General features: G+C 42.9%; 1 protein-coding gene across 3 annotated transcripts; it reads right to left on the reverse strand.

The window, feature by feature from the left end:
• Positions 1-1,444: 1,444 nt before the first annotated feature.
• On the reverse strand, positions 1,445-23,467 carry GABRP (gamma-aminobutyric acid type A receptor subunit pi). Of its 3 annotated transcripts, XM_038534776.1 has the most exons (11): positions 23,087-23,460; positions 21,224-21,331; positions 18,443-18,539; positions 17,857-17,975; positions 13,792-13,859; positions 12,782-12,999; positions 10,620-10,702; positions 6,923-7,060; positions 6,288-6,440; positions 5,566-5,753; positions 1,445-3,475 (listed from the first exon to the last, which is right to left on the reverse strand). In XM_038534776.1, exons 2-11 carry the CDS (start codon positions 21,294-21,296, stop codon positions 3,173-3,175), a joined length of 1,440 nt encoding a protein of 479 aa, XP_038390704.1. In that variant the 5' UTR covers positions 21,297-21,331; positions 23,087-23,460; the 3' UTR covers positions 1,445-3,172. The 3 variants fall into 3 exon arrangements, with proteins under 3 accessions (XP_038390704.1, XP_038390705.1, XP_038390706.1); XM_038534777.1 differs by lacking the exon at positions 21,224-21,331 and having other exon boundaries at positions 23,087-23,458; XM_038534778.1 differs by lacking the exon at positions 5,566-5,753 and having other exon boundaries at positions 3,290-3,475; positions 23,087-23,467.
• Between the last annotated feature and the right edge of the window lie 1,397 nt (positions 23,468-24,864).

Raw genomic sequence — 24,864 nt, forward strand, 5'->3', positions numbered from 1 at the left:
TGACAATCATTATGCAGCATTGCTTTTCAAGGTGCAAAAGCTCCTCCCCCTTAGACCTGTTTTTCATGATTTTAATCACTTCTACCATTTTTCTTTGACTCTTCCCTTTCTCTACATCCTTTTTAAAGGTATGATGACCAAAATTGGACTCAATATTTTTCAACTCAAATATATGTCAATCTGACATACATCTAAATTCTCTACAAAATCTATTGAAAATTATATTGCATATTTAATTATTCAAAAAACATGAAACAAGTGATCAAATGTTCTCTCCTTTAAAGTCATTGGTGTAAAAAAAAAATAAAGTCATTGGTGTAATGCATAAAATACATTGACCATATATATTGGGGTATAATTCCCTGTCTAATATGACTCTATTTTAAAAATGTATATTAAGAAGCAAGGATCTTTGGTAGTGAATGTATTATGGACTAATCAAAATTAACTATGGGCCAGAAGCTGAGAAGAATGCTCTGTATGTGTAATAGTAATGTATGGCATCGAGGAAGGACCACATTTCAATCCTGGCTGACTAACTGTCCCTAATTTCAGATTGTCCCTAAATGTTCCTGGCACTGAAAGCCCCTACTATACTTTTTCTCCTAATGGTACCCCTCTGTGTTTGTTTTCAACTTATGGTCTATTGTAATCTCTAGCTCCTCTCTGCTATGCTCATTTCTCCATTTGTCCCTATCTTTCATTGGAAATTAACCCTCTGTAATTTGTTATTGAATGTTTAATATATATATTTAATGAATATTATTTAATATAATATACATATATGTGATTTCATATATTGAGAATATTGATATTCCCAACATCAAAGGAATCAAAAATCATATTTCTATGACTTAGAATATTCTTAAATCTACATAGTTTCATGTCTTTGGAAATTTGGTGAGGTTAGTCTTTGAATTTTCACCCAAGAAATATTTTGAATGAAGTGAGTTCTAGGACCAATCTGGGTAGGTTGGATACATGGAACAGATCTAAAATTTTAGGAGTTTTTACTGAGAACTCTGATGTTGTAGCCTACATAAATGTCAGAGTGATACAAAATGCAAGAATTTTCCCCAAAGTATATTCTCAAACTTTAAAAATATCATTAAATAAAAACAGAAGTTAATTCCAAACAATGAAGAAGGCTTAGAAGGGAATCTGTGACATTTTCAGGGAATTTGATCTTTCAATAGCAGCAGGCCCAGTTGTTTAACTGCAAGGCAAGTGTTGCGGTGCCGTGATCTCAAAGAAAGAGATTGTGCCTCAGTGCTTATCTTCCTTGGCAGGAAATAGTAGGTGTGTGTGTTTGAATGAAAATGTGTACTGTCTCTAGTGGGGGGAACATGAAGATGTAAGACTGTGAGCCCATTGAGTCCGCACTATGATGTATACCTTTTCCAAATGAAATCTTACACTAGTCATTCTACAGATGACCACTTGATTTGGTGGGTAGCTAATATGGTATGTTTATTTCACAGTTTCACACCTTTACAGCTTTCTAAAAAATATGTAATGCTTAAACAGGGTTTTAGAGCAGATATTTCAAAACTTGAAAAAAATCACAAATATGATTGAACCATACAACCACATTCCACCACTTTTAATTCCCTCATCCCATTAGAAACATTTTGTTGAAAGCTCAAGTGATTACACTCATACACACTGAATTGTGAGAATTATCAAAAAGAGAAAAAGAATGAGAGTCTATGGTACAGAGGGCTGTAGAAAAGAGAACCCATAGTTTGCTTCTGAAAGAAAAGATATAGCCATACAATTATTAGAAAAGGAAGCTAAAGAATTAAAGATGGCAAGATTCCTTTTATGGAGATTGAGACTGAACTGAAGCCTTTATCATGACATGCTGGCAAATCTCCACTTACAATGCTGTTGGCTGAGCTTGACCAAAGAGCAAGGATGCACATAATGTGTTTCTTGTGTTAGGGTGAGAATGGCTGGACTTGAAAAAGGTAGCTCATCAGCAGCCTGCATTTAAGTTCTGGAACAAGTCCCATTGTTACTTAGAAAGTTCAGGACTCAGGGCCAACATTCTCCTACTCATGCAGGATAAGAAAGTCAAAGTAATCCAGCTGGAAGGATCAGGGTTCTGAGCAAGGCCAAGCTTACTTGTTCTAAGCTACTTGTTTCTGGGTAATGTACTTCATGATCTAATAAGCATCATTCCTGGTCACTAGAGCATAACAATAAGAGCTCCTCTTGGAAAGATGCAGGAGATCTGCTGCTGAGAAAGTGGTGCTCAGTGTCAGAGAAGCAGATAGAAACGGACTCAGTTCTTCAAGTATTGATGGCAACAGTTCAAAGTAAGACGCCTTAGACTAAGTTTTTAGAAAAATCTTCCAATTCCGTCCCTGGTAGGGGGAATGGGCTTTCGCATTATTGAGGACTGGTGTACATATAATAGTAAAATGATAAGACATATAAATGGGGGAATAAAGCTCCAGAGCCCTTTCAGTTCAGATATAGGGAAATGCATCATATCTTTGAAACAAATTTATGTTTGAGATTATTGATCCATTAATGTTTCCTTCATTTACATTTGATTTTTCAATGGCAGAACTTATTGGAATTTGGGGACAATTCTGCTGTGGTATCAAATACTGTAATAAAAACTCATCTTAGTATTGAGTTAGTGCAGTGACTTCCAGTGAATTGACTTAGGCCCACATTTTATTTTAATCAAAAACAAAAACTAGAAAATGTTACTCCCTAAATAGGTAACAATGCATTTTATAAGCACTGTAGAGATTTAGTAAATAGCATGTATGATTAATTTAGAAACAACCACTGACACTTGAGGGTTACTCAATACATATAATAGTTTCCTTCTCATTTTTTATATGAGGTAAATGCAGACCAGGGAGCCACTGAGCAAATAGGCAACCCTGAGTAGGTTTGTAATCTTAGGCTCCATGGGGACGTCTTTGGTAAAGATAAAAAGGAATGAGTTGATGTTTCTATTACAAGACTCTGTAATGCTGGGACTTCTACTCAGCTTAAATAATGGTTGGGGGAATATTCTTTGAGAAGAAATGCTCAAATGTTATTTTAGTCACTTGTAGCACTATTAGTGCACACACTTGGCTTAGAATACCATTTACACCATTACCTTGTTCTGTCAAAGAACCATGACATGCAACAATTCAATGTACCCTCAAAAATACATGTAGTATGCCCAGTAAAATACATTGGCTAGCATAAAAATTAAAGGAAATAGTAATTTGGAATATCGATCAACATTACTGGGGTTTTGAATTGTGAAATAATCAACAATCCTGCCCATCTTATCTCGGAAAACAAGCTTGAACTTGTCACTGGTTTTCATTGTCAAGTCACTATAGTCGACATTATCACCAGAAATTTCAATGCTGGCAAAGCTGATTTTCCGCTTAAAGCTAGAGATGGAACTGTTGATGATGTTAGTAATATTGACTTCTTCCACTTCTTTTGACGTCCCCTAGGTCATAGAGAACACAGTTAACTTGAAGGACTTGACTAAGCAAAATAAATAAGTAGGTATTTATGTACTTAGAAGCCTAAGTATTGAATAATTAGGTTTAATAGAAAGTGGCATGGAATGCCTCAGAATCTGGCCAGTGAGCCAGACTTGGCAGTCATGTTATCCTGCTTACGGGCATCTATCCCTGGGTCAACAGCTTGTATACTGTGAAGAATAACCATTGCCTACTATTGATATGCAGAGCTGTTTGCTAAATGCTCAGGCTTTGAAGTTAGCTGGCCTGGGTTTGAATTCCATTCTGCCTCTTGCTATTGTGAAATTTTAGTCACCTTTAATTCCTTTAAAACTTAGTTTCTTTGCCTGCAAAATGGTGATGATATTAATGCCTACCTCACGAGAGGGTATAAATTGTGTAAGATTAAATGGTATAAATTGTGGAAAGCATTTAGTAGGTGTTTGATGAATTCCATTCTAGTGAGGAGAGATTAATTGATTATGAGAGATAATAGGAATCTGCAGTGTCTAAAAGTCTCTGCCACACAAACAGAAATAGTGACGCTCCCTACAATTCCAGGGAGGTGTCATTTTCCAACATGCCTAGAATGGCACGGCACGTAGGAAGTGTAGTGAAGTCAGAGAGAGCAAAGTTGGATCCTTGGCCAGGCTACTTACTAGCTATGAGGGCTTAGGTGAGCTATCTCACTTCTTTGAGTGGCAGATTCCTCAATAGTAAATTTGGGATAACAGTGGTAGCCATCTAATAAACTGTTGGGTGAACTAAAGAAGATGTTTAGCACATAGCAAGTACTCTGTAGTGAAGCTATTATTATACACAAAGTAAAATAAGGGCTTTCTAGTGACTTGGTGAAGGATTTTAATAGTTCTCCAATCCCTTTTTGCCAGTCTACTAAATCCAGATTTTTTTTTTTTTTTTGTAATTAACCATTGTCCTCTTAAGGAAGCCTATAAAGGAGTAAAATAAATGAAATTCATATTCTTCTTTGGCTAGCAGATAGGATTATTTGCGTTTGGTACTGGGGAATATGACTGTATGAAACATTGTTCACGTTAGTTAAATGCAAAGGAATGGGCAACTGGGTCTCTGGGCTATTCTGATTAATTTCCTCACCATTAGACCCTGTGTGGTCCTGGCACTTTGCTAAAGATGGGCATCACTTCTGTGCTGATCCCTATCAGTTTCTTGCTTGTTAGCATGAGCTTTGGTATACCAGTGTTTATCAAACTGGGCTTCCAAAGAATCCAAGGGTTTCATGGGCCTGTAGAGGACAATAGTTAGGAACATGGCCATTGCCCACTGTAAGTGAGAATAGCAGATAAGGGTCAGGTTTTGGAGCTAAGCAGATTTAGGTTCAAATCCTAGCTCTACCTCTTTACCTACATCCCGTGGGATAAGTCACTTACCCTTCTTGTACCTCAGATTCCACAACTATAAAAATGGAGATAGCCTTACTGGGTTGTTATGAGTATTTTAAATGATATTTGCAAAAGGCTTGTGATTAAGTCTGGTGCATATAAATGTTTAATTGATAATAATGATTATTATTATTCTGAGAGCTGGACCACAGTGTTTCACTGCTAACTCAGATAATGGCAGTCTTTCCCATTATCTTAGCAGAAAGATATGCTAATTGAGAAATTTGCTGCAATTTAATTTTTTCCATACATTTTCCACCAAACTGTTATTTGTATAATTTAAGAAAATAAGAGTGCAACAAAAGAATTAAATAGTAAATACGTATTAATCTGAAACTTGTAAGCAGCTGATCACATTTGGTTTGATACTGGGTTTTTCATGGATACTTGTTCCTGTGGTTGTGATTTCATGTGGCATACAGGCAACAGTTATTTTCTGCTAGCAAATTAAACATGTTAATAACCCATTGTACTTGATGAGAAGAGCAGTCTTTTTCAAAAGGTTCCATGACTTCCAGATGCCCTCACCTAGACAAGGATGAGAGTCGCTGGAGCAAAGTGAATCCCTGGGGGACAGGAACCAGTCTGGGTCATCTCTACAGACCAGCACATGGCAAGTGATGAATTATATATAGGGCCCTCAAAATTCTTACCCTATCTTTGGCTGCCATCTGCTGTAAGGAGCTGTAGTGGGCAACTGCATATTCCAATAGGGCCCCAAACACGAAGCTAAAGCAGATCCCCAGGTACACATCGATGGCCTTTATGAAACAGTTGGTATTGGGAAGAGAGGTGCGGGACCCGATCATCAATGTTGTCATTGATAATACAGTGGTCACTCCTGGAAAACAAGTAGGCAATGTTCTCACATCTGTGGCTAGTGCACCTTTCACCCTTACCTGGCAGACTCACCATTCAGGAGCTGGCAAAGGGGACAGAACTCAGAAATGGGACTTTTTCGTTTTGAAAAATCTGTGATCTTCTAGAACAGGATCGATTTGTCCATTTTGAATGAATATGAGTGATATGGTTTTCTAAATGTTTCACCTTCTGTCTTCCCATTGGAGGGAGGTGCTCAATATACAAAATAATTGGCAATAGACCATCCAATCACAATTCTCTCTTATAATTGTAAAATATGTTTAAAAAGGCACTACATCTCTCTCGGTCTCTGTCTCTGTCTCTCTCTCCCTGCAAAAGATTTCTCAAGAAACCAACTCCTGGAACTGCCCTCTGAATATTAGTAAAAAAAAAAAAAAAAAAAAAAAACTGGTAGAAGGTAAAAAGAAACAAAAAAAGACCTGTAACTCTAGTTATTAGAAATCTCCTGTTGAAAAAAAAAAAAAAAAAGAAATCTCCTGTTGGAGCTGCTTACCAATACAGGTTCTTGCAGGAACTGAATCAAGGGAAATCCAAAACGAAACCCAGGATAACACCACCAGGAAAGTAGAAGGAACATAGGTTTCCAGAATGAAATACAGGACATTCCTCCGAAGCTCAAATTGCAAGACCAGTCGTGTATAATTTCCTGATAGGGTAAATAATTGATAGGAAATCATGTCTCCTCACATGGCAGAGTGCTTTCAATATGGGATGTTTAATTTAGATATATTCACATTAAGTTATCTGTTATTCACCAAAACCTAGTTAACCATGAACTGTCACTATAGTTTGAATGAAAGAAATTACTGTTGTATAGAATGGGATGTATAGGGGTCCTGATACCCCCACCTATGATCCCTTTCTTATGCTTTTCTCTGTCATAGTATTCCTGCAACATTATACCTGCTGGTTTCCTTGATGTCTACTTCATTAGACTGCGAGCCCTTTGGGGGTCATTTCAGTATTGAATGTGAAGCAGATAATAGTGCAAGGCCCAAATCCTCCTGCCCTACCACACTGTGGAGGGGTTTCTGGGCCCCAAAGAGATAAAATGGAGAAGAGATGCTAATTCTGACTCAGAATGCAACCTAGTTACTTTGCTTTTGAGCAATGCGTCTCACAAGTCACCTGTTTCCTGTTGCGATCTGGTGACCAAGGTGAAATACCGTTGTATGGTGTACTGAGCAAGCCGCAGGTTTTCCAGCCCACGCACAGAGTCATTCCCTCTCAGCCAGCTGAACTCCACATCATTTCCATCATAGCCCCCTGACAAGGAAAACAGTGCCTTGGTCAGTGCAAGAAGGTAGCAGATTGAACTGGTCCAGAAATTACTCCAATATAAGGGCAGCAGGGTCTCTGTCTTGATGGTGCTAAGTCCAAGGATGATGCCATGCAAAACTTGGCATGATTTCTCATGGGCACTGCAGTGTCTCCTCAGAATAGGATGACCTGCTAGGGCTGTTTGCCATCAATCAAAAATCAGTTCTTTGCTAAGCATTACATAGACTTGATAGGTTACGGGCCTCTAGAAGTAGCTGCCCTCATTATTTAAATGGTATTTATTGAACTCATATCTGTGGGCATACATAGCTCTATGCTCCATAGTGCCTTTCAGGACAGACTAGCAGTTCTAACGGTGTTTTCAGCGACTTTACCATTGGCCTGTTCAAATTTCCATATTGACTTAAATGCAAAACAAAAACCTGCAGCTAGCCCCTTTATTGATGTCTGTTAACATAAGCATTTGATAAATCTCAAAGTGGTTTTACTAATATAGTTCATAATAATAATAATAGCTACCTTTTATGAAACATTTATGGTAAGTCTTTTATACACTACATCTCTAATGTTCTCATAAACTTGCAAGACAGCCATTTCTATATTTCTTCACTAAAAATTTTTTTCTTTATAGTTTTTGAAATTGGGATGGATCTTAGAGTTGATACATACATACATACATACATATAAAGTAGAGCTTACTTTTTTTCCCTAAAATTTTATTCAATAGATGCTGTGCCTTAGAATGGAGGAACTGTAATGTTTCACCCATTTGAAACATGAAAATTCTCAGATTCAGAGAGATTACATAACTTACTCAGATAGCAAGGCAAGTTAAAAACAAAGTCAGGATTATACATCTGGAAAGTCTAAACCCAAAGCCCATGGGTGATAATGGTGATAATAATGGCTATCACTTAGTGAGCAATTACATTTCTAAGTGCTTTATAATATTGTCATCTCATTTAATCCTCAAAATATCTCTTTGAGAAAATAGATAAGTGTTCAATGAGCACATGAAAAGACACCTGACATCATTAAGGGCATCTTAGGGATAAGCACGGCAAAATCACAGTAAGCTACCACTTCACACCCATTAGAGTGGCTGTGATGAAAAAGACACAATAATCAATGATGAGAACGTGGAGAAGATGGGACATCGCCAGTGCAAATGTCAAATGGTGCAACCACTTTGGAAAACAGTTTGGCAACTTTTTGAAAACTGAAACATAAATTTACCATTTGATCCAGCATTCCACTCCTAAGTATCTGCCCAAGAGAAGTCAAATCAGGTCCACAAAAAACTTGTACACAGTTGCATTATTCTTAGTAACTACAGGGTGGAAACAAGCCAAAGGGATTTGTACTACTTGTACTCTTTCATATGGAATAATGAAGAGTAAAGGAATAAAAAGGAACAAAGTGCTGATACATGCTCTAACATGTATGAGCCTCAAAAACATGCTAAGTAAAGGAAGCCAGATACAAAAGACTACATGTTGTATTGATTATTGTTCCAATAAAATATCCAAAGAAAGCAAATTCATAGAGAGTGGATTAGTAGTTGCCTGTGGGCTGGTGGTGGGAACAGGAGACACTGTAAATGGGCACAAGGGATCTTTTTGATTGGTGGAAAAATTCTTTTTTTTTTTTAAGATTTTATTTATTCATGAGAGACACAGAGAGAGGCAGAGACATAGGCAGAGGGAGAAGTAGGCTCCCTGTGGGGAGCCTGATGTGGGACTCGATCCCAGGATCCTGGGATCATGCCTTGAGCCGAAGGCAGAGGCTCAAACAGTGAGCCACCCAGGTGCCCTGGTGGAAAAAGTTCTAATGATGAAATGTGGCAATGTTGTACTACCTGGCAGGTTTACTAAAAATCTTTGAATTATATACTTGAAAGGGCTGAATTTTAAGGTACGTACATTTTACCTCAGTAAAGCTGTTAAAAAATAACTCTGAGTCAGAGACTATTACTTTTCCTCCTTCACTGATGAGGAAAGTGGGGTCTGGAGAGGCTAGTGCTAGTCACCCAAAACTGCAGCTAGTGACAGGGAAACACAGTGATCCCAGAACCTGTGGTCTTAAACATTGGACTGTATTGCCTTCATTTCCTCAGGCTACTGGGAGATGAGGCTCAGTGTTGGGCCTAATATTTTAAGTCTTGCGGTATGCACTGTTTAACAGTGGCTATCTTCCCTCCATAGGGCCGAGAAGTAGTCATGAGCTCTTAGGGGACTTCCAGGTAAAAATTTTCTATGGGCTTTCTCTCAGAAGCACCCTAAAATCTACTGTTCAATCTAGCTGTCCAAATAGGTCTAGGATCCCAAAGAAATTAAAAAAAAAATCTAAACAAGTGAATGTACAAGCTTCTACTTGGACACTTTACTTTTACAACTATTAAATGCTCGTAATCATTACATTATCACTGCTCTTGTGGGATGCTAGCAATTCTTTCCTAGGGATGGTGTTCAGGAAAAAAAAAACCCTTGGTGAGGTTTCTGTACCCAAATAACTGCTAATAAACACTCAGTGAAAGCTTCCTCTGCTCACTGGGGATGGTATTCGTACAAGCCAAGTGCTGAAGTTTCCAGGAGAATCTCGCTCCTGGGATTTGAGATGAGCAGAGCCACACATGGAGGGCAATTACTTTTTCCATGTGGGGCTGAAAATGAGTTCTGTTTTTGATAACTTCAAGTTTTATTCTGCCCCAAATAGCTGTATTGCTTGAAGGAGGGTTTGCATGCATTTAATCAATAGAGTAATTAATCTGCCTGAGTCTTTAATTAAATGTCTACCCCTGAAAAATGACTGCTGCCTCATAATGCTTGTGCTTCTTGGATGTTGACCACTTGTGTCCTCATGTCAGAAGTGTCCACTGATCTCCAGTGCTTGACTATGGTTTTTTCCTCTTCACACAGGCCATCCCTTGATGCCTTAATGACTCCTATCTGAAGCATTGTTTCCCCAGGACACCTGTCACAGGAACCACTTTCCCAAGTTTGGTGGGCACTTCAGAACAATGGAGATTACTCAGCAATGCCATCTGATACATATCAAGTTAGAAAAAATGCTCATTCTTCATCATAAGTCCTCAGACTGCAGTTTAGATGCCCACAATGATGTGTTAGGCTATACATAAACCTAACAACTGCTTTTCAAAGTTGGAAGCAGTAGTGCAATGAATGTCAATGATTGCTATTTACCATTTTTAACCTCTGCTGTGTTCTTTCTGGCTTCTGTGCCTTCTCAGATTCTGAGTCCCACTCCTGGTCCTATCGACTCCCATTTCCTTCACCGTTCTATCTATTCTTAGGTAGAAATATTTAGTGCTCATTCACAATGGTCCTCCCCAAATGATGTAATGTTGGAAGATTTGTCCTTGAGAGGTCTCTAAGTCTCTCTGGACAAACGCTCAGAAGGCCTGAATCAATTGGAATCAGGACCAAGGAAAAAAAGGCTGCTCTATATAGGTCTCTCTTCATGAATACACTGATGTAAGTCACCCAGGGAAATCATCTCAGGGGCCTGCAGGATATATACTCACAGCTTTCCAGTTGCAACTTGCATGTCTGTGTGTCCATGGGGTATTTAGACAGGTCCATATTACACGCAACAGTCGTTGTGATTCTAAGAAATGAAAAATGGGTTCAAAAAGAGTGTTATGAGGGAAAGTATACATTCCCTTTTAAGGGCCACTCCAGGAGGACTTTCACCTTGACTTACAGTGAATGTGTGACTTGCAGCCTACACTCAAAACATTCCTGAGGTTTTCTGTGCTAAGTAACACCTTTGAGATGTGGTAAAAGCTGGAGTACAGAATGGAGGAAGCTAGAATGTTGGCAATGAAGAGGCAAACTTGCAGCAATATCACAGAAGAGAATCACTTATTGGCTTGAGATGCTTTTGCATCCAGTTTTAGAATTTAATCTTCATGACAAACCTATGAGGAGCTAGAACAGAGAACACTGTCACCACTATCTCCATTTGACAACAGACTCAGGGGGTGCCTTAGCTCACACAGCCCTTAGTTGCAGAGCTGGGGCTGGATCCCAGGTCTCCTGGCTGAGCAGTTCTCAGGGACCCTGTCTCCTGGAGGGGATCAGGATTCTCAGAGGAAGTAAAGGATGTTGGAAGGTCCTAGGCACTGTGGCTCTTGGGGGATCAACACCCAGAGACATTCAATTAAACATCAGTAAAGCCATCACAGTGGAGATTTCAATTGGCAACCTTTATCTTCCTTTTTTTTCAGCGTCACATATTTTTATCAAACACCCTTATTTATTAAGCAGTGTGCTAGGTTCTTGGGGAAAATGAAAGGATGCATGCATGGTGCCTATCTTGAGGAAGCTACACTTATTTAAGGGAGACAGAGAATGACAACAGCTATTATTTACCCCAAGCCAGTCCCAGGGCAAAGTGCTTCACATGCATTATCCCTTTGAATTTTTACAATAGCTTTATGAGGTAGGAAATTCTATTCTCCTTTTGCTGCTGAGGAAACCAAGGTTCAAAGAGTCTAGCAATTTCCCTAAGGTCACAGAGCAGGGAAAGAATAGGGACTTGCCCCCAAAAGTGTCTGATTCTAGAGCCAGGCAGTTAACCATTATCAATAATCCTTGGACAGGATAGACTGTGTCATGTGCGTAATATAGACAGACACATACACACACACACACATGTTCACACACAGGAAGGGAGACATTAATGTTGATTGGAGTTGAAAGCAAGGGAGAGGTGTAGGTTGGTTTCTTGAAGGAAGGGTTGGGGTTTTGGCTGGTTTTTGCAAAATTCAGTGTAGCTGAAGAATGCCAGATGAACAATTCAAAAATTCAGTTTATTGGATAGCTCAGTCTGTTTCATGTCAGCCTCTTACTTGGGATCTAAGATAAGTCCCACGAGTATTGGTTCCTGGCTTTCTCCCCAAGGACTGGGAGCATAAGGTTTGCTCAGTCCTTGCACATCCCTTGCATAGGCAGTGATGAGCCTCTGCCTGTGGGCTGCCTCTTGTGGCACCTTGGGAGTACCTTTCCTATTCTGGCCAACCAGCCAGTTGATGAACAACTGGGTGGAAGTAACTTTTGGCCTCAGGGATTTGGGAAAGGGACAGAGGGGAGCTCATGGCTACAGAGGGCAGAGGTTTTGAGGCACTGCACTTGGCTTCTGTGTAGAAAAATGATTCAGGCAAGTAGAGATGCATTCTGGGACAACTCTAACTCCACTGAGGCTCATGAAAAGAAAATCCCTTACGTGGACCTACCTCTCTATCTCCCTTGCTATTTCTCTTATTCCCTTGCTAACTTTTTTTTTTTTTTTTTTTTTTTTTTTTTTTTTTTTTTTACTCAGTAAGACTCCGCTCAAAGTTCCATGAAAGCATACTCTAGCATCACCCCCAAACCTCTAACTTCCTCCCTACCTCAGGCCCCTGGGATTCTGGTCTTCCTTGGCTTATCCATCTGCTTCAGGACAGTGTCTCATTCAGCTCTGTATTTTCAGTGTCTGCTGCAGGGCCTGGTACAGAGCAGGCATTCAGTAGCTGCTAGTTGAGCCAAACTAAGCTGAGGGAGGGCTCTTCTATCACAAGGACAAGAGTCTAGAAAGGCAGGAGCATGAGAAGGGGGGACCTCAGCCTTATCTGAGGGGTGGTCAGAACGACCCTTTCTTCTAGCCATTTCCCCTCCCATCCTGAGGTGGCAGGTACCCAATCACCTGAGAGCATACAGGACTGTGCCATTGGAGAAGAGACGGATGAGCCTGTTTCCCACAGTGACTTCATGGAGGAAGGACTTCTTGGACTCCACGATGTATGTATCCGGCACCCAGAGGAACTCCACGAGGCGTGCATCCAGAGTAAAGCTCTTGTTGCCTTCGAACACCAGCCGCTGGTCCGTCCAGCGTTGTCTGAGGTATATGGTGGCTGTGTAGTCCTGAGGGGGAAGAAGGGCAGTGGAAATGGATGGGGGGAAGGGGAGAAAGACTGAAAATGGAAGGAAAGGGGTGATGTCTTACTCCCCTTCCCACCTGCACTTAGGTCAGGAGTACATACTATAATAGACATTGGTGAATAAAGTCTTATTCTTGGGGGAGGGGCGTGTAGCAATGAGACCAAAGCACCTTATTTATTCTCCACCAGAACTCTCACTGCCAAAAGGGAGCCCCAGAGGAGCATGTTCAGGACCTTAACTTGCTTGCCTTCTAACCCAAAGGCCCCTCCGAGTGGTTGAAGTTTTGGGTGAGCTAAGTGCTTAGGTTGTCCAGGATTTACCCAGAATGCACAGCAGGCCCCCTTGGCAACCTGCCTTTAGTGTCACTTTGTCTTTAATGGGTTCTCTTAAGTGAGAGAATGGTGGAAAGCACTTATGTGATTGCCAGTTTTCATCAGCTTAGCTTAGCTTCCACCCTGGGAGGGTCCACTTGATATTCAGGCTTCTCCACTGTGCTTTCATTCATTACCCAGTTTTTATTCCTCATCAAATGCACCCGCCCCATTCCCTCATCTTTTCCTTCCTGGCCCTTGAATCCACTTTCTTCCTGATACTCAGAAGATCTGTTTTACAAGAATCTTCCACTGTCTTGAGTTTTGGGATAGGTCTCCAGTTTCTGTCATTTCAAGTACAAGGGGGCTGTGAGTCCCTATTCTGTTTTTGAGTAGCTAGAAAGTATATCCCCATAAAACACAAGAAGGACTCCTCAGGTAAAGAGGAAAGGGCCACACTTACCATGTTACTCTCTGAAATACTAGAAATACTTGCAATGTCCATAGTCAGTGCTATCTGAACTGGTTCTCCTAAGAAAAAACCAGAAGGACTTAGAAACAAAAACATTCTACATTAGCACAGTGTTTTAAAAATTAGAAAATATGAAAGTAACACTGACCTATTGGAAAATTTAAACCACTCTAGAAGTACATAAAGTAAAAGGTAAATTTCTATCCTCCCTTGTCAGGAGGAACCATTGTGTGGAATGAGAAAAAAAAGTATGAAAAATTTTTGTATAAGAAATGCACAAATATATAAATAGCTTAATGGGTAAAAGAGACCACACCATGCTCATGAGCATATTTTAAAGGATGTAGTGGTATTTGCTACTTCTTACTTGGAGGATTTTTCCAATGGTGCTTGCAAGGGGCAAGGGACAAATCATTTAGAAATATAGTAAGAGATTTGGGAATTTGTGCACAGATATCTTTTTTTTTCTCCCCTCAACTAAGTAAATTTACCACAAGATGGCATTCAAGACTGCTCATGGTTGAGCTCTTGCTCACCTCCTGACACTTTCCTCCTCTTCCTTTACTCCCCAGATAGCCTAAACTATCTAGAATTCCAGAACCTTCCCCCTGTCATCTGGGGGATCACAGATATTTGGCCTCAGGCCAAATTCCTGAGAGTGCCAGTCTTGCCTCCTGAGACAGAGGCCTTGGAGCCACCATTCTCAGAAGCCAGGCCAGGGCAGTGTGTTCCTTCTTAGCTGGGGATATGAAAGAAAAGCCAAGAATGGGAAAGATGTGAGTCTACACCTGGAAAAAGTTACTGAATCTTTCAGAACTAAGTTCTCTCACATAATGCTAATGACATCATTGTGTCATGGAGAGGGTTAAATGAGATTAGCAAGTGACAGCTTCTTTGCAGGATGGTGGCAAGAAGGTGCTCAAGAAGAATTATCTGTACAAAGTCCCAGGACTGTGTCTGTCACATAATAATAGAGGCTCAATAAATGGCATTTGCCTTCCCCATCAGCTCCATGATCCTAGCTAATTCTGGAAGAGGAACAAATTTACTCACCAGGTTAATAGCTGCAATAGCTTCCACTTGCAATAAATAAGTAGGGTGCCTCAGGGGACTGTGACAATGCATTAACCAGGATGAGGTGAGGTGGAACTCAAAAGGAAGTTTAAAATCATCTAACTGGTAGGAATCAGACAGAGCAACCTAATCATTAACAGAAGGAAACCCAGGCATAAAATACAGGCAGGAATCTGGAAATGGAGTTTTAGAATGAATGCAATTGAAATTAATTCAGCTAGTACTTGGTGTTAATACTTGGTGGAAAAATGGGGGATCTTTGAGGACAGACCCTGGAAGGTGCTGAAGGAGCATGGTGCTAAAAGGCAGAAATTAAGAAAAGGAACTTGGAGTCACAGTGTTTGAATCCCGTGCCTACCGCTTCACAGCTGGGTGACCTTGAGCAAACTGCTTAAGCTTTTTGTGCTATAGTTTTGCACCTGTGTGTGAGAGCTACTAGTGCCTACTATTGAGGATTGGGTTGGGAAGATTATAGGATCTATTTTTAAGTGCCTGGAGCACAGTGAGCAGTGGGTCAGTGTTATATGCTCTCCCTGAGGAATATGAAAAACAGAATACACAAGAAAGTTCCATCCCACTGCGCTTTCTGTTTGTTTGTTTCTGGCTAGTTAGGCGGGCCATGCTTCTGTTGGCTTCTTTATGGACCAGAAATTTCTTTCTTCCCCTTGAGTTATAAAAGTGAACTGTGCCACCAGAGGGCAGCTTCCTCCTAGGAAAGAGGTCAAAGCTAGTTCCTGGACAGTGTTCCGAGGGCCTGCTTACAAACCTGTGCTCTGTCTACCTCATTCCCTGAAAAATCGTATAGAGGACTTGTCTCTTAAGGACCTCAGGGACCTAGAACCCAGGTGGACAGACATTACGGAAAACATCTCCCCTGCACAGAACTCCAGGCTGCCACATAAATGTAGGTTCCTTTAGGAGACAGATTGCCAAGGTGTTGGGGTTTGTGCCTTCCCATCTTTTTGACAAAGAACTCCTTGCCCCCTTTTCAGCCCATGTGGATCAGGGCCTCACACTCCTTGGGTCCACCCCAGGTTCAGAATGGGAACTTTGCCTCAGAACCTTGCCTCTTGTAGACCTGTGAGCAGGCAACAAGAAAGGCAATATCCTGGCCTAAATGTTTAGGGCTTGGGAAGCAGAGAAATTGGACCTGACCAGGGTATATGGACTCATATGCTTATCAGTAGTGTTCAGCCGGGCCTGGGAAGACCAGGAGAGCTTGAAGCCTAGGTTTGTTAACTTAAGGACCTTAAATCTTTATTGTGTGGCCATGAAAATGGTCTCTCTGATCTCCAACTGAGTGGGTGTAATTGGCCCAGATGCTGTGCTCTGAAATCTTTTACCACACTTGCTCTTAGGCCATGCTTTCCTCAGGCTGCACCCCACCAGTGACAGAGTGTGGCGGGGATACTAAGCACACTGTTAGTGGAAGGCATGGAGATGGGAGACTCCTCTGATGGGAACTTGGGCTCAAGGACTCCCTGGGGGCCTCTCTAAACACGTGTAGAACTGCACCAGCACCATAGTCTAAGACATCTCTACTCAGCCTTCCTGCTATCCCTCTCTCCTTCCCCCCACAGTCAGCTTTTCTCTCTTCCCACCCATGTTCTGTCGTAGATACTGCCCCAATAAATTTCTTGCATGGATAATTGCCTTTTGGTGTCTGCTCCTCAGAGGACCTGGACTAACCCACAAATCCTAGATTTGACCACAGAATTTTATCATGTGAAGGGAGGAGCAGGAAGGAAAGGGGATTAGAATAGACTGCACCCTGATGAATGTGGCAGGCACCATGCTTCGTGTTCACACACTTCCTCTCAATCAGCCCCCTCTGTGAGGTGGAAGATATATCCCCATTTTACAGAAAGGGGGCTTAGAAAGCTAAGGTGCTTGGCAAGCAGTAGAGCCAGGAGCCAGATGGAGGTTTGTTCAACTCCGAGTCTCTTTCTACCACTTCCTGCTCTAGGTAAGGATATGTTAGCAACCACTTTGGCTAATCTCCATTTTATAAACAGAGAGATGGAGACCCAATGACGAGGTGTGTGATTGGTCTCATGCCTTCCCTCCTTGCTTCAGTCTGCTAACAAATACCAATTTACAACACACTATATGCCAAGTGCTGAGCTGCTGCTGGGGTTAGTGAGGTAAATAAAGCAAGACTCCCTCAAGGGGCTGCAGCCTAAAGCTGAGACAGATGTGAAGCTAGTGGCAATGGTAGTATTGCCAGGTAATGGCTATGATTTGGAAGTATGTTCAAAACAAAGTATGAAAGATGGGGGCCTGCAGGACGGGGCTGGCTTCTCAGAGGAGGAAGCCTTTGATGTGAAGCATGAAAAATCGGCATTTTGCCAGGGTGTCAAGTTGCAAGAAGTCGGTCCCAGCAGGTAAACAGTCTTAGCAAAGGCACGGAGACCAGGGGAAGCCAAGGAGGTCAGGGAGCCTTTGGGGTACACTCATAGCAGGGCAGAGAGGGGGAGGGGTTGGGGCAGGCAAGACTGGCAGGCAGATAGAGGCTGGGCTGGGAAAGCCTGGTGTAGCAAAGGGCTCTGGACTCTATGCTGAGGAGGCTGGGACATAGGCAGGTATATTGAGCAGGCCAAAGACCCAGGCAGGTCATCCAGTTGGGGATTAGCCTTGAGTGACCAGGCTGAAAGCTGGAAGGCTAGGTGGTGTGGTCCTGGCAGGTTCCTTAAATAATGACAGAAATGGGGACAGAAGGAAGATAGTATGTGAGAGGTTGTTAGAGACTCTGCTAACCTCTTCAGTGGGGAAGAGGATTTCTTTATCCTGCAGGTTGAGAGGCTAAGCACGTTCTCCAAAGTAGTGTGAAAATCACTGGCTGCCCTCATTCATCATTGCTAATCCTTAACAGGTTGCAGACCAGAAAATGGAGTCAACTAGAATCTCCTGAAACCCTCCTCTGCATATTGCCTCTGCTCTTGTCCTTTGGGATCGATGTCCTGGACAAAAAGGATGACCTACCGCCAAAATTTGGCCTGAGAAATTTGTTATATCCTGCTGTGAGATTCTCAAAGCCAGGCAGGGAGAGCTTGTCACTTCTGCTGGTCTCGATGTTGAACTGATTCCCCTGGACACATATCCTGGAACAGAAAATGGATGTTGGTGCACGTGCTTATTTATGTGTGAATAAGCACGTATACACATAAACTTGAGCTCTGTTTGCATGTATAAGTGTTGTGCCCATGTACCAGCCGTGACTTGCCCAGAGAGAAATCTCTAATTTTAAGCTGCTGAGTTAACATCTCCCTATCCTGCTCCATTTTATTACCCATTTGCCATACATCAGAATGTTGAGGTAATTTGAGAAACCCTTCAAGTGTCTTTAGAAAAAAACACAAGGGTTTCATCCATCTATGACCATTTTGGAAGCTTGCATTCTCCAAATAAAATACATGGCAGGAAATTGTGTTGTCTGGGTATATCAGGGAGATGAATGGACTAGGCTTTGTCTTGCAGTTGGAAAGTAGGAGGACCTGCCACTCTTCCTATTTTGAGCACATATGCAAAAACAATTCAGACCCAGGTCATTGTGAGGCAGCAAACTCACCTTGGAGTGAAGAGACTCAGACACATGAAGGTCAAGTAGAGACTATATTTCATGTTGATGAGGCACTCACGCAGAGAGAGACCAAAGTAGGAATCACCTGGGGAAACAAGGTGGGAGAGGTGACCCAAAGGGCTCACCTCCTTAAGCCCAGCTCCATCCTGTGGGTCATCAGCATTTTCTCAGAATGCATGGGGAGCATTCTCTTTCAACCATTTAGTTATAGCACCTATTCCCTGCATGCCATCCAGGAATGGCTTCATTTTGAAGAATCACATTTTAAATCCAACCCAGATAAAGGCTGACACCTGTTCAGAGAGTGGCTCGCTAGCACCAGAAATGCAGCCAGTTCATCCCGGGCTGCATATTTGAAGGGCCCCAATTGTCCTTTCCCTGTCCTTATCCTGACTATGCCAGCAAGGACACCCCAACTATGTACTCATCCAGACAATGCCATTTATCCTCAGGCCAAATTCCTGAGAGTGCCAGTCTTGCCTCTTGAGACAGAGGCCTTGGAGCCACCATTCTCAGAAGCCAGGCCAGGGCAGTGTGTTCCTTCTTAGCTGGGGATGTGAAAGAAAAGCCAAGAATGGGAAAGATGTGAGTCTACACCTGGAAAAAGTTACTGAATCTTTCAGAACTAAGTTCTCTCACAGGCAAAGAGGGATAATGCTAATGACATCATTGTGTCATGGAGAGGGTTAAATGAGATTAGCAAGTGACAGCTTCTTTGCAGGATGGTGGCAAGAAGGTGCTCAAGAAGAATTATCTGTACAAAGTCCCAGGACTGTTAAGTAGGTCATGTAGACAGGAAATGAAAACTTCCCAATAATAAACAAACAAACTTCCCAAGAACTTTCCATGTGCCAAGGAATACAGTAGATCCTTTCCCACGGATCTTCTCACTCTATTGTCATGTGCCTTTGTGAAGTGGGCAGGGTAATCCCATATTGTGATGAGGAAACAGAAGCTCACAGAAAGGTCACTGTGCTAGTGAATGTCAGAGGAGACTTTGAGTCCAGGGCTGGCAGCCTCGCACCCGTGATATTGGCTGTTCTCCCAACCTCCCAGACCTGCTCCCTGGATGCTCTGAAGCCGTTCAGCTGGTTGGGTGAGCATCGTGTATGCGTGAGGACTGTCAGGAAAGACATGGCCCAGGGGCCTGGCCTTTTCAGGCTTGGGATCTAGTGTCAGATGTTCCTCTGAGAGAGTAGCCAGCAGCCAGGCAGGTGAGCCTGTGACCTGTTATGCTGGTGACAGCAGAGTAGGGGTTCTTGGGTGCGCCTCAGGCCATGTGCCTAGGCAGGCAGTCCCAGGGTGGATCCCTTCCTCTGTAGCAGTCTCTGTGAACCAGGCCACTTTCAAGAGTCTAGCCATTCTGGGACTTAGGGTGTGATTTAGCCATTAATCAACTAATAAAATTTTACTTAGAAAACAAATATATGCTCATTGTAGAAATGAAAACAAGTTAGAAATGTATATTTAACAGTGTAAGTCCCAATGATGTGTCGATGGAGGTTCATTAGTTTAACAAACATACTACTCTGGAGGGGGATGTGATAGTGGGAAAAGCTGTGCATAGGGTGGGGTGGGGGACTCCATTTTGCTGCAAGCCCAAAATTTCCTTAAAAAATAAAGTCTGTAAAAATAGTGCCTCTCCCTCACTTCTCTCTAGTCTCATACCTCAGAGACAATCATTTGTCTCTTAACAGTTGTTGATCCTATGCATATATTATTGTATATTTATATACGTGTTTATCTGCATGAAGAAAAAAATTAAAAAGTAAAATTGGGGTGATAGTATGCATTTTTTGACATTTACTTTTTTGCTTAATAATGATGGCATACATTTATTAAATACTTAATGCATGCTTGTACTCTAAGAACCTCAGAAACCCTTACAACAACTCATCAAGGTAATTACTTCCATTCTCCTCATTTTACAAATGAAAAAACTGAGGCTTGAAGAGGCTAAGAAACAGCCCCAAGGTTGTCTAGCCAGTGAGGGACAGACCTGAACCCAGGCAAGCTCACCCCATCACTTCTAACCATGGCACCATGACACATGTTCTTTTCCAATGCCGTCTTTCCAATTCCTAAGATATGTTTCATTCTCTCTAATGGCTCAAGGTATTTCATAAGATTAATATACCAATATTTATATAACCTATGTCCTGTGTATGGTACTAACTTATTTCCACATTTTTTACTGTTACAAAATCAGTAGTGAACATCTTTGCACATATGTAAGCTCCTGGAACTCTGCACTCTGTCATATTTCTCCATCTCAGCCCTTTCCTTCTCATCTTTTGATAAATCAACATTATAAATCCACCAATGATCATATTCAAACCTTCTTCCTTTAGTTCATCCTCCCAGTCTCCGTTCATTCCCCTGTCCCCAGTATCAAGTTTAATAGGGTCTATGGACTGGCTCCCATGCCCTCCATCCCTTCTTTCAATTTTCCAAAGGCTTAACAAACTCCTTCTGGGAATCAGACAGATGTGAGGCATCACCAGAGTTCCCGTCTAGTGAGAGAGAGAGTGTAAGCAGTGAAATGACACTGTTCCCTGTAACTGTCCTATAACAGGAACTGAAGCAAAGGGATATATGGTGTGCAAAGGAAGCAAGTGGTCATCTCCATTGGGGGAGGGTGGGACAGTGCCAGGACAGGGGTCCTGGAGAATATCATCAGATTCCTGAAGAATGTGTTTGCATTTGCCAGGTGAACAAGAGAAGGTGGGGCCCTCCAGACGCTGGGCAAAGATAGGGAGGCTTGCTCACCAATACTCTGTCTTTCCCCTCGAGCCCATGGCCTTCTGTGACTTCTTCCTAGTCTGTTCTGAATCAGCTTCATTCTTATTTTGGGATGTTCCTAAATTCTTCCTCCTCCTATGGGAAATTGAATTTTATCAGGCAAGTTGGAGAACAACCTAGCTTCAGCTCCAAGACTCCTATTGAATCATGTTTCCCTGTGCCCAGCCCTATGTTAGGGCCCAAGGCCTCTGAATCTGCTTCAAGGAATCTTGTGTCTGAAAAGCTTTGCCCACACCAGACCTGAACATATGACCCCATGTGACCCTGTTTGCTGTGGTGAGGTTGCTGAACCTGTCTTGTTTTATTAAGGAAGAAAAGAGAAGAAACCTCCCCCCTAGATGCCCCCTAGGTCCTGTGCTTGGTGCTTAATCACATTTAATTCTCATGACCATTGGGTCTAGTAGGTGTTAATTTCCAGAGTCTCAGATTGGTGAAGGGATTTAGCCAAGGCCACATAGCAATTAAGTGCCATGATTTGAATCCAAGTCTTCCAGGCCCCTTTTCTTTGCACTGCATCTAGGAAGAGGGCCCCAGCTACCAAAGTGAATCAGATTCCACTTGACTCTGGTCCTTCTTACACCAAACCCACCTCTGAAATAGAGTGCTGCATCCACACTATGTTCCACATTGCAACTGCGCTGATGCCTTCACCACACATGGCAGAGGAGCCAACTATCAAGTGATGATTTGTGTGTCTGCCTGCCTGAAAGAAGTTTCCTGCCACCAGTGCTGATACGGACACTGGGAATGGCATTCATAGAGCCATGCACTGAACCACTAGAGGACAGTGCCCTGAGGGTTGTCCCCACAGCTACAGGGGACCTGGAGATTGCAGAAGCAGCTCCCCATTCCCACCAGACCTACTCAGAAGGTCTCCAGAGGCTCCTGAGTAAGGGCAGCCTATGAACTACTCTGAAGGCTAGATCCTCCTCTACTAGCAGAAAAGCTTGAGCTTTTTGGGTTGACACATCTGAGTCATTTAACCTTTCAGAGTCTGGGCTTTCCTATCTGAGAAACGGGAGCAGAAATCATTCTCCTCTCCCTTTGGTGTCTTCTATGCGGACTTCAATGATCCCACTATGACCATGAGGGCCCAAAGCTCAAACTCCTCCGATGCCCTGTGCTGCCACCCAGGGTGTGAGATAATTGTTGTGTCCTTTCGAGTACACTCATTTTGCCACCACCTCAGGAATGACAGGGTCAGACATAGGACTTCAGGGGCACCTACATGGCAAAAGGCAGCTTTTTCTGGACTGGCTCTGAGAAGCAGAAGTAATTCCAGTATGTGCACATTTCTGCTGCTCCCATTCCCAGAATCTCCATCACGTAGACAGTAAACCCTAAACATGTCATGCTCTAGCCTCCTTCCCACACAGGTAGAGTTCCCCTGACTTCTCTCACTTTGGCATAGACAGAATCATTTGTTGGAAAGCAGCAGTCGAGCCTAAATTAGGTGGAGGTGAGAAAAGCATTATTGCCATGGGAACTGCCTTAAGAAAATCACAACAGGTGAGGTTGTGCGGTGTGGGCCCAGTTGGCAGTACAGAGAGGAAGGAGCATCTTGGGCTCTAGGGTTAGACAGGAGGAGCTCTAATCTTGACTCTGCCCCTGACTCTGAGATTGTTTTACTTCTCCCTGGGGTTTAGTTTCCCTCCACTATAAAATGGGAGAGTAATCAATAGTTCTTCAGACAGTGGCGAGACCTGATACAGAGTAGGTGATCAGCGAATTCTAGATCCAGTGCTCTCCTCTCAATCCCAGCAGTGTTTGTGACTTAATTTCCTTCCCTCTCCTCCCTCTAAGTACTAGAGGGGCCAGCAGTTTTCTTACCAGGATGCCTCTGAGGTTCTGTTAGGGCAGGGCCTTCAGGCCTTCAGGCCGGGCATTCAGGCAGGACATGGTCTTCTGGGTCCCCGCGAGTCTTCTCATCCTCAGCCTTGACCCGCTGGATGCAACACACAGCCACTCTCTGATGGAGCGGCTCTCTCCGAGAAGACAGAGCTGCAAGACCGGCTAGGCAGACAGGTGGGCAGCACCTCCCACAGCCCCTCCCTCGGGTGGAGCTCTGACTTGGTTCTGGGTGTCTGTGAGAATCGCCCAGCTCCTGCTATGGCTACTGCTACGCCAGGGGTTTGATTGTGAGTTGAGTTCCAGGACCACAGCCAGAAAAGAATTTTGAGATCAAAGACCAATGAAAGTCAAACACAGTGGGTAATCCCAGCCACCATGCCTGGAAGACAAGTCCTGGGTCCTGAATTTTGAGGACAACCTCTATCCTGGTATCATGGAACAGGAGTTAGCAGCGTGTACAATCTTGGGCAAAGCCACTTTACCTCTTGTCTTCAGCATTCCATCCTGAAGATAGAACTTGACCATTTCTAAAATTCTGATTTCTCGGGCATTTTAAAAGCACCTTTGGAATCAACAGAAAGCCTAGTCTATGTAAAAGGAGACTTGCAGATGTGAGAATAACATGCTTTCTGGGCTAGGAAGTTTCAAAGGGAGATATAGAGGCCAAGGGAAAGGAGGATAAAGCCTGAGGAGGCCAGCCCAGAAAGAGGTGGGAGGGACTGGGAGAAATCTGGCTAGATTTCTCCATCTCTCCTCCTTCCCCATCCCTGCTCTTCACACAGAGGGTTCTTTAACCCCTGCAAAGTCCCTTTAGGAGCATCCATCCTCCATAGCCAATTGAACCTCCTAACAGAAGGGTTTCACCAGTGTACACTGACCCCTAAAGTCTCCCTGTCACTATAGCCAGTGGCCCTGAAACTCACTCCTGGCTCCAGCCCCATGGGAAGGTGCAAAGAATTCCCTGGAGGCTTGGCTTTGTACCCTGAGAGAGCCAGGAGCCAAGAGTCCGATGGAGGGGCCTGGGAGAGTACAGAGGCTGTGTGGTGTGAAGCCCTGAGGCACCTCCTGCCTTCCTGACACCATTGCCAAGCTCCTGCCCAGACCCCTGCCAGGCCAAATCTCAGAGGGGAGAGGGTGATAAGACAGAAGAGAGGTAGGACACGAGTGAATGAAGCTGCAAGGAGCAACAGGAGATAGGACAGAGCGGGTGGGCCATGGCATGCAATGTCCCATAGACACCTTTGGCTCCAGACCAGTTTCCTTAGTGTACCCCAGAACCTGGCTCGCTTTGCAAACATTTCTGTGTGCCTGAAGAGAAAGCTCTTTGATTTCTCTTAAGAGGCCACTTCACTTTCACCTGGGAACCTTGAAGACGGCTGAAACAGGAATGGATGAGGAGCTGGTTTCAGGTTCTCAATGAATGGAAACTGCTCAATGGCTTTTCTCAGAGCTTCCAAGATGTGTTCACATAAAACAAAGGCTGAAAAATAACAAAGGCAATTCAGAGCCAGGGGTAGGGGAGTGGGCGTGGGGTGTCCTCTGACGTAGGAACAGTGAGACTTAAATGAAAGAACACGGGCCGGCTGGGTGGCTTTTGGCAAGTTCCTTAAGCCTCTTTGGACCTGCTTCCTTTTCTGACAAATGGAGAGGATGATTTCTCTTCCTGTCGCTGAAGAATTCAGCAATGACAGGTGTGCGGGCATATCTGAAATGACCTGGTGCATCACACCTGGCACACTGTAGGTGCTCACTAAATT

Source organism: Canis lupus, chromosome 4, assembly GCF_011100685.1.
Source record: "Canis lupus familiaris isolate Mischka breed German Shepherd chromosome 4, alternate assembly UU_Cfam_GSD_1.0, whole genome shotgun sequence".
Classification (NCBI taxonomy): Eukaryota; Metazoa; Chordata; class Mammalia; order Carnivora; family Canidae; genus Canis; species Canis lupus.

What these genes read in the sequence shown, in the direction of transcription:
- GABRP (XM_038534776.1), bottom strand. Translation starts at nt 21,296, where the DNA reads ATGAAGCTGATTCAGAACAGACTAGGAAGAAGTCACAGAAGGCCATGG. An exon ending in AGGGGAAAGACAGAGTATTG is followed by an intron (nt 18,540 to 21,223) that starts GTGAGCAAGCCT and finishes TTGTTTCCCCAG; the next exon opens with GTGATTCCTACTTTGGTCTC. An exon ending in GTATTTCAGAGAGTAACATG is followed by an intron (nt 13,000 to 13,791) that starts GTAAGTGTGGCC and finishes CTTCCCCCTCAG; the next exon opens with GACTACACAGCCACCATATA.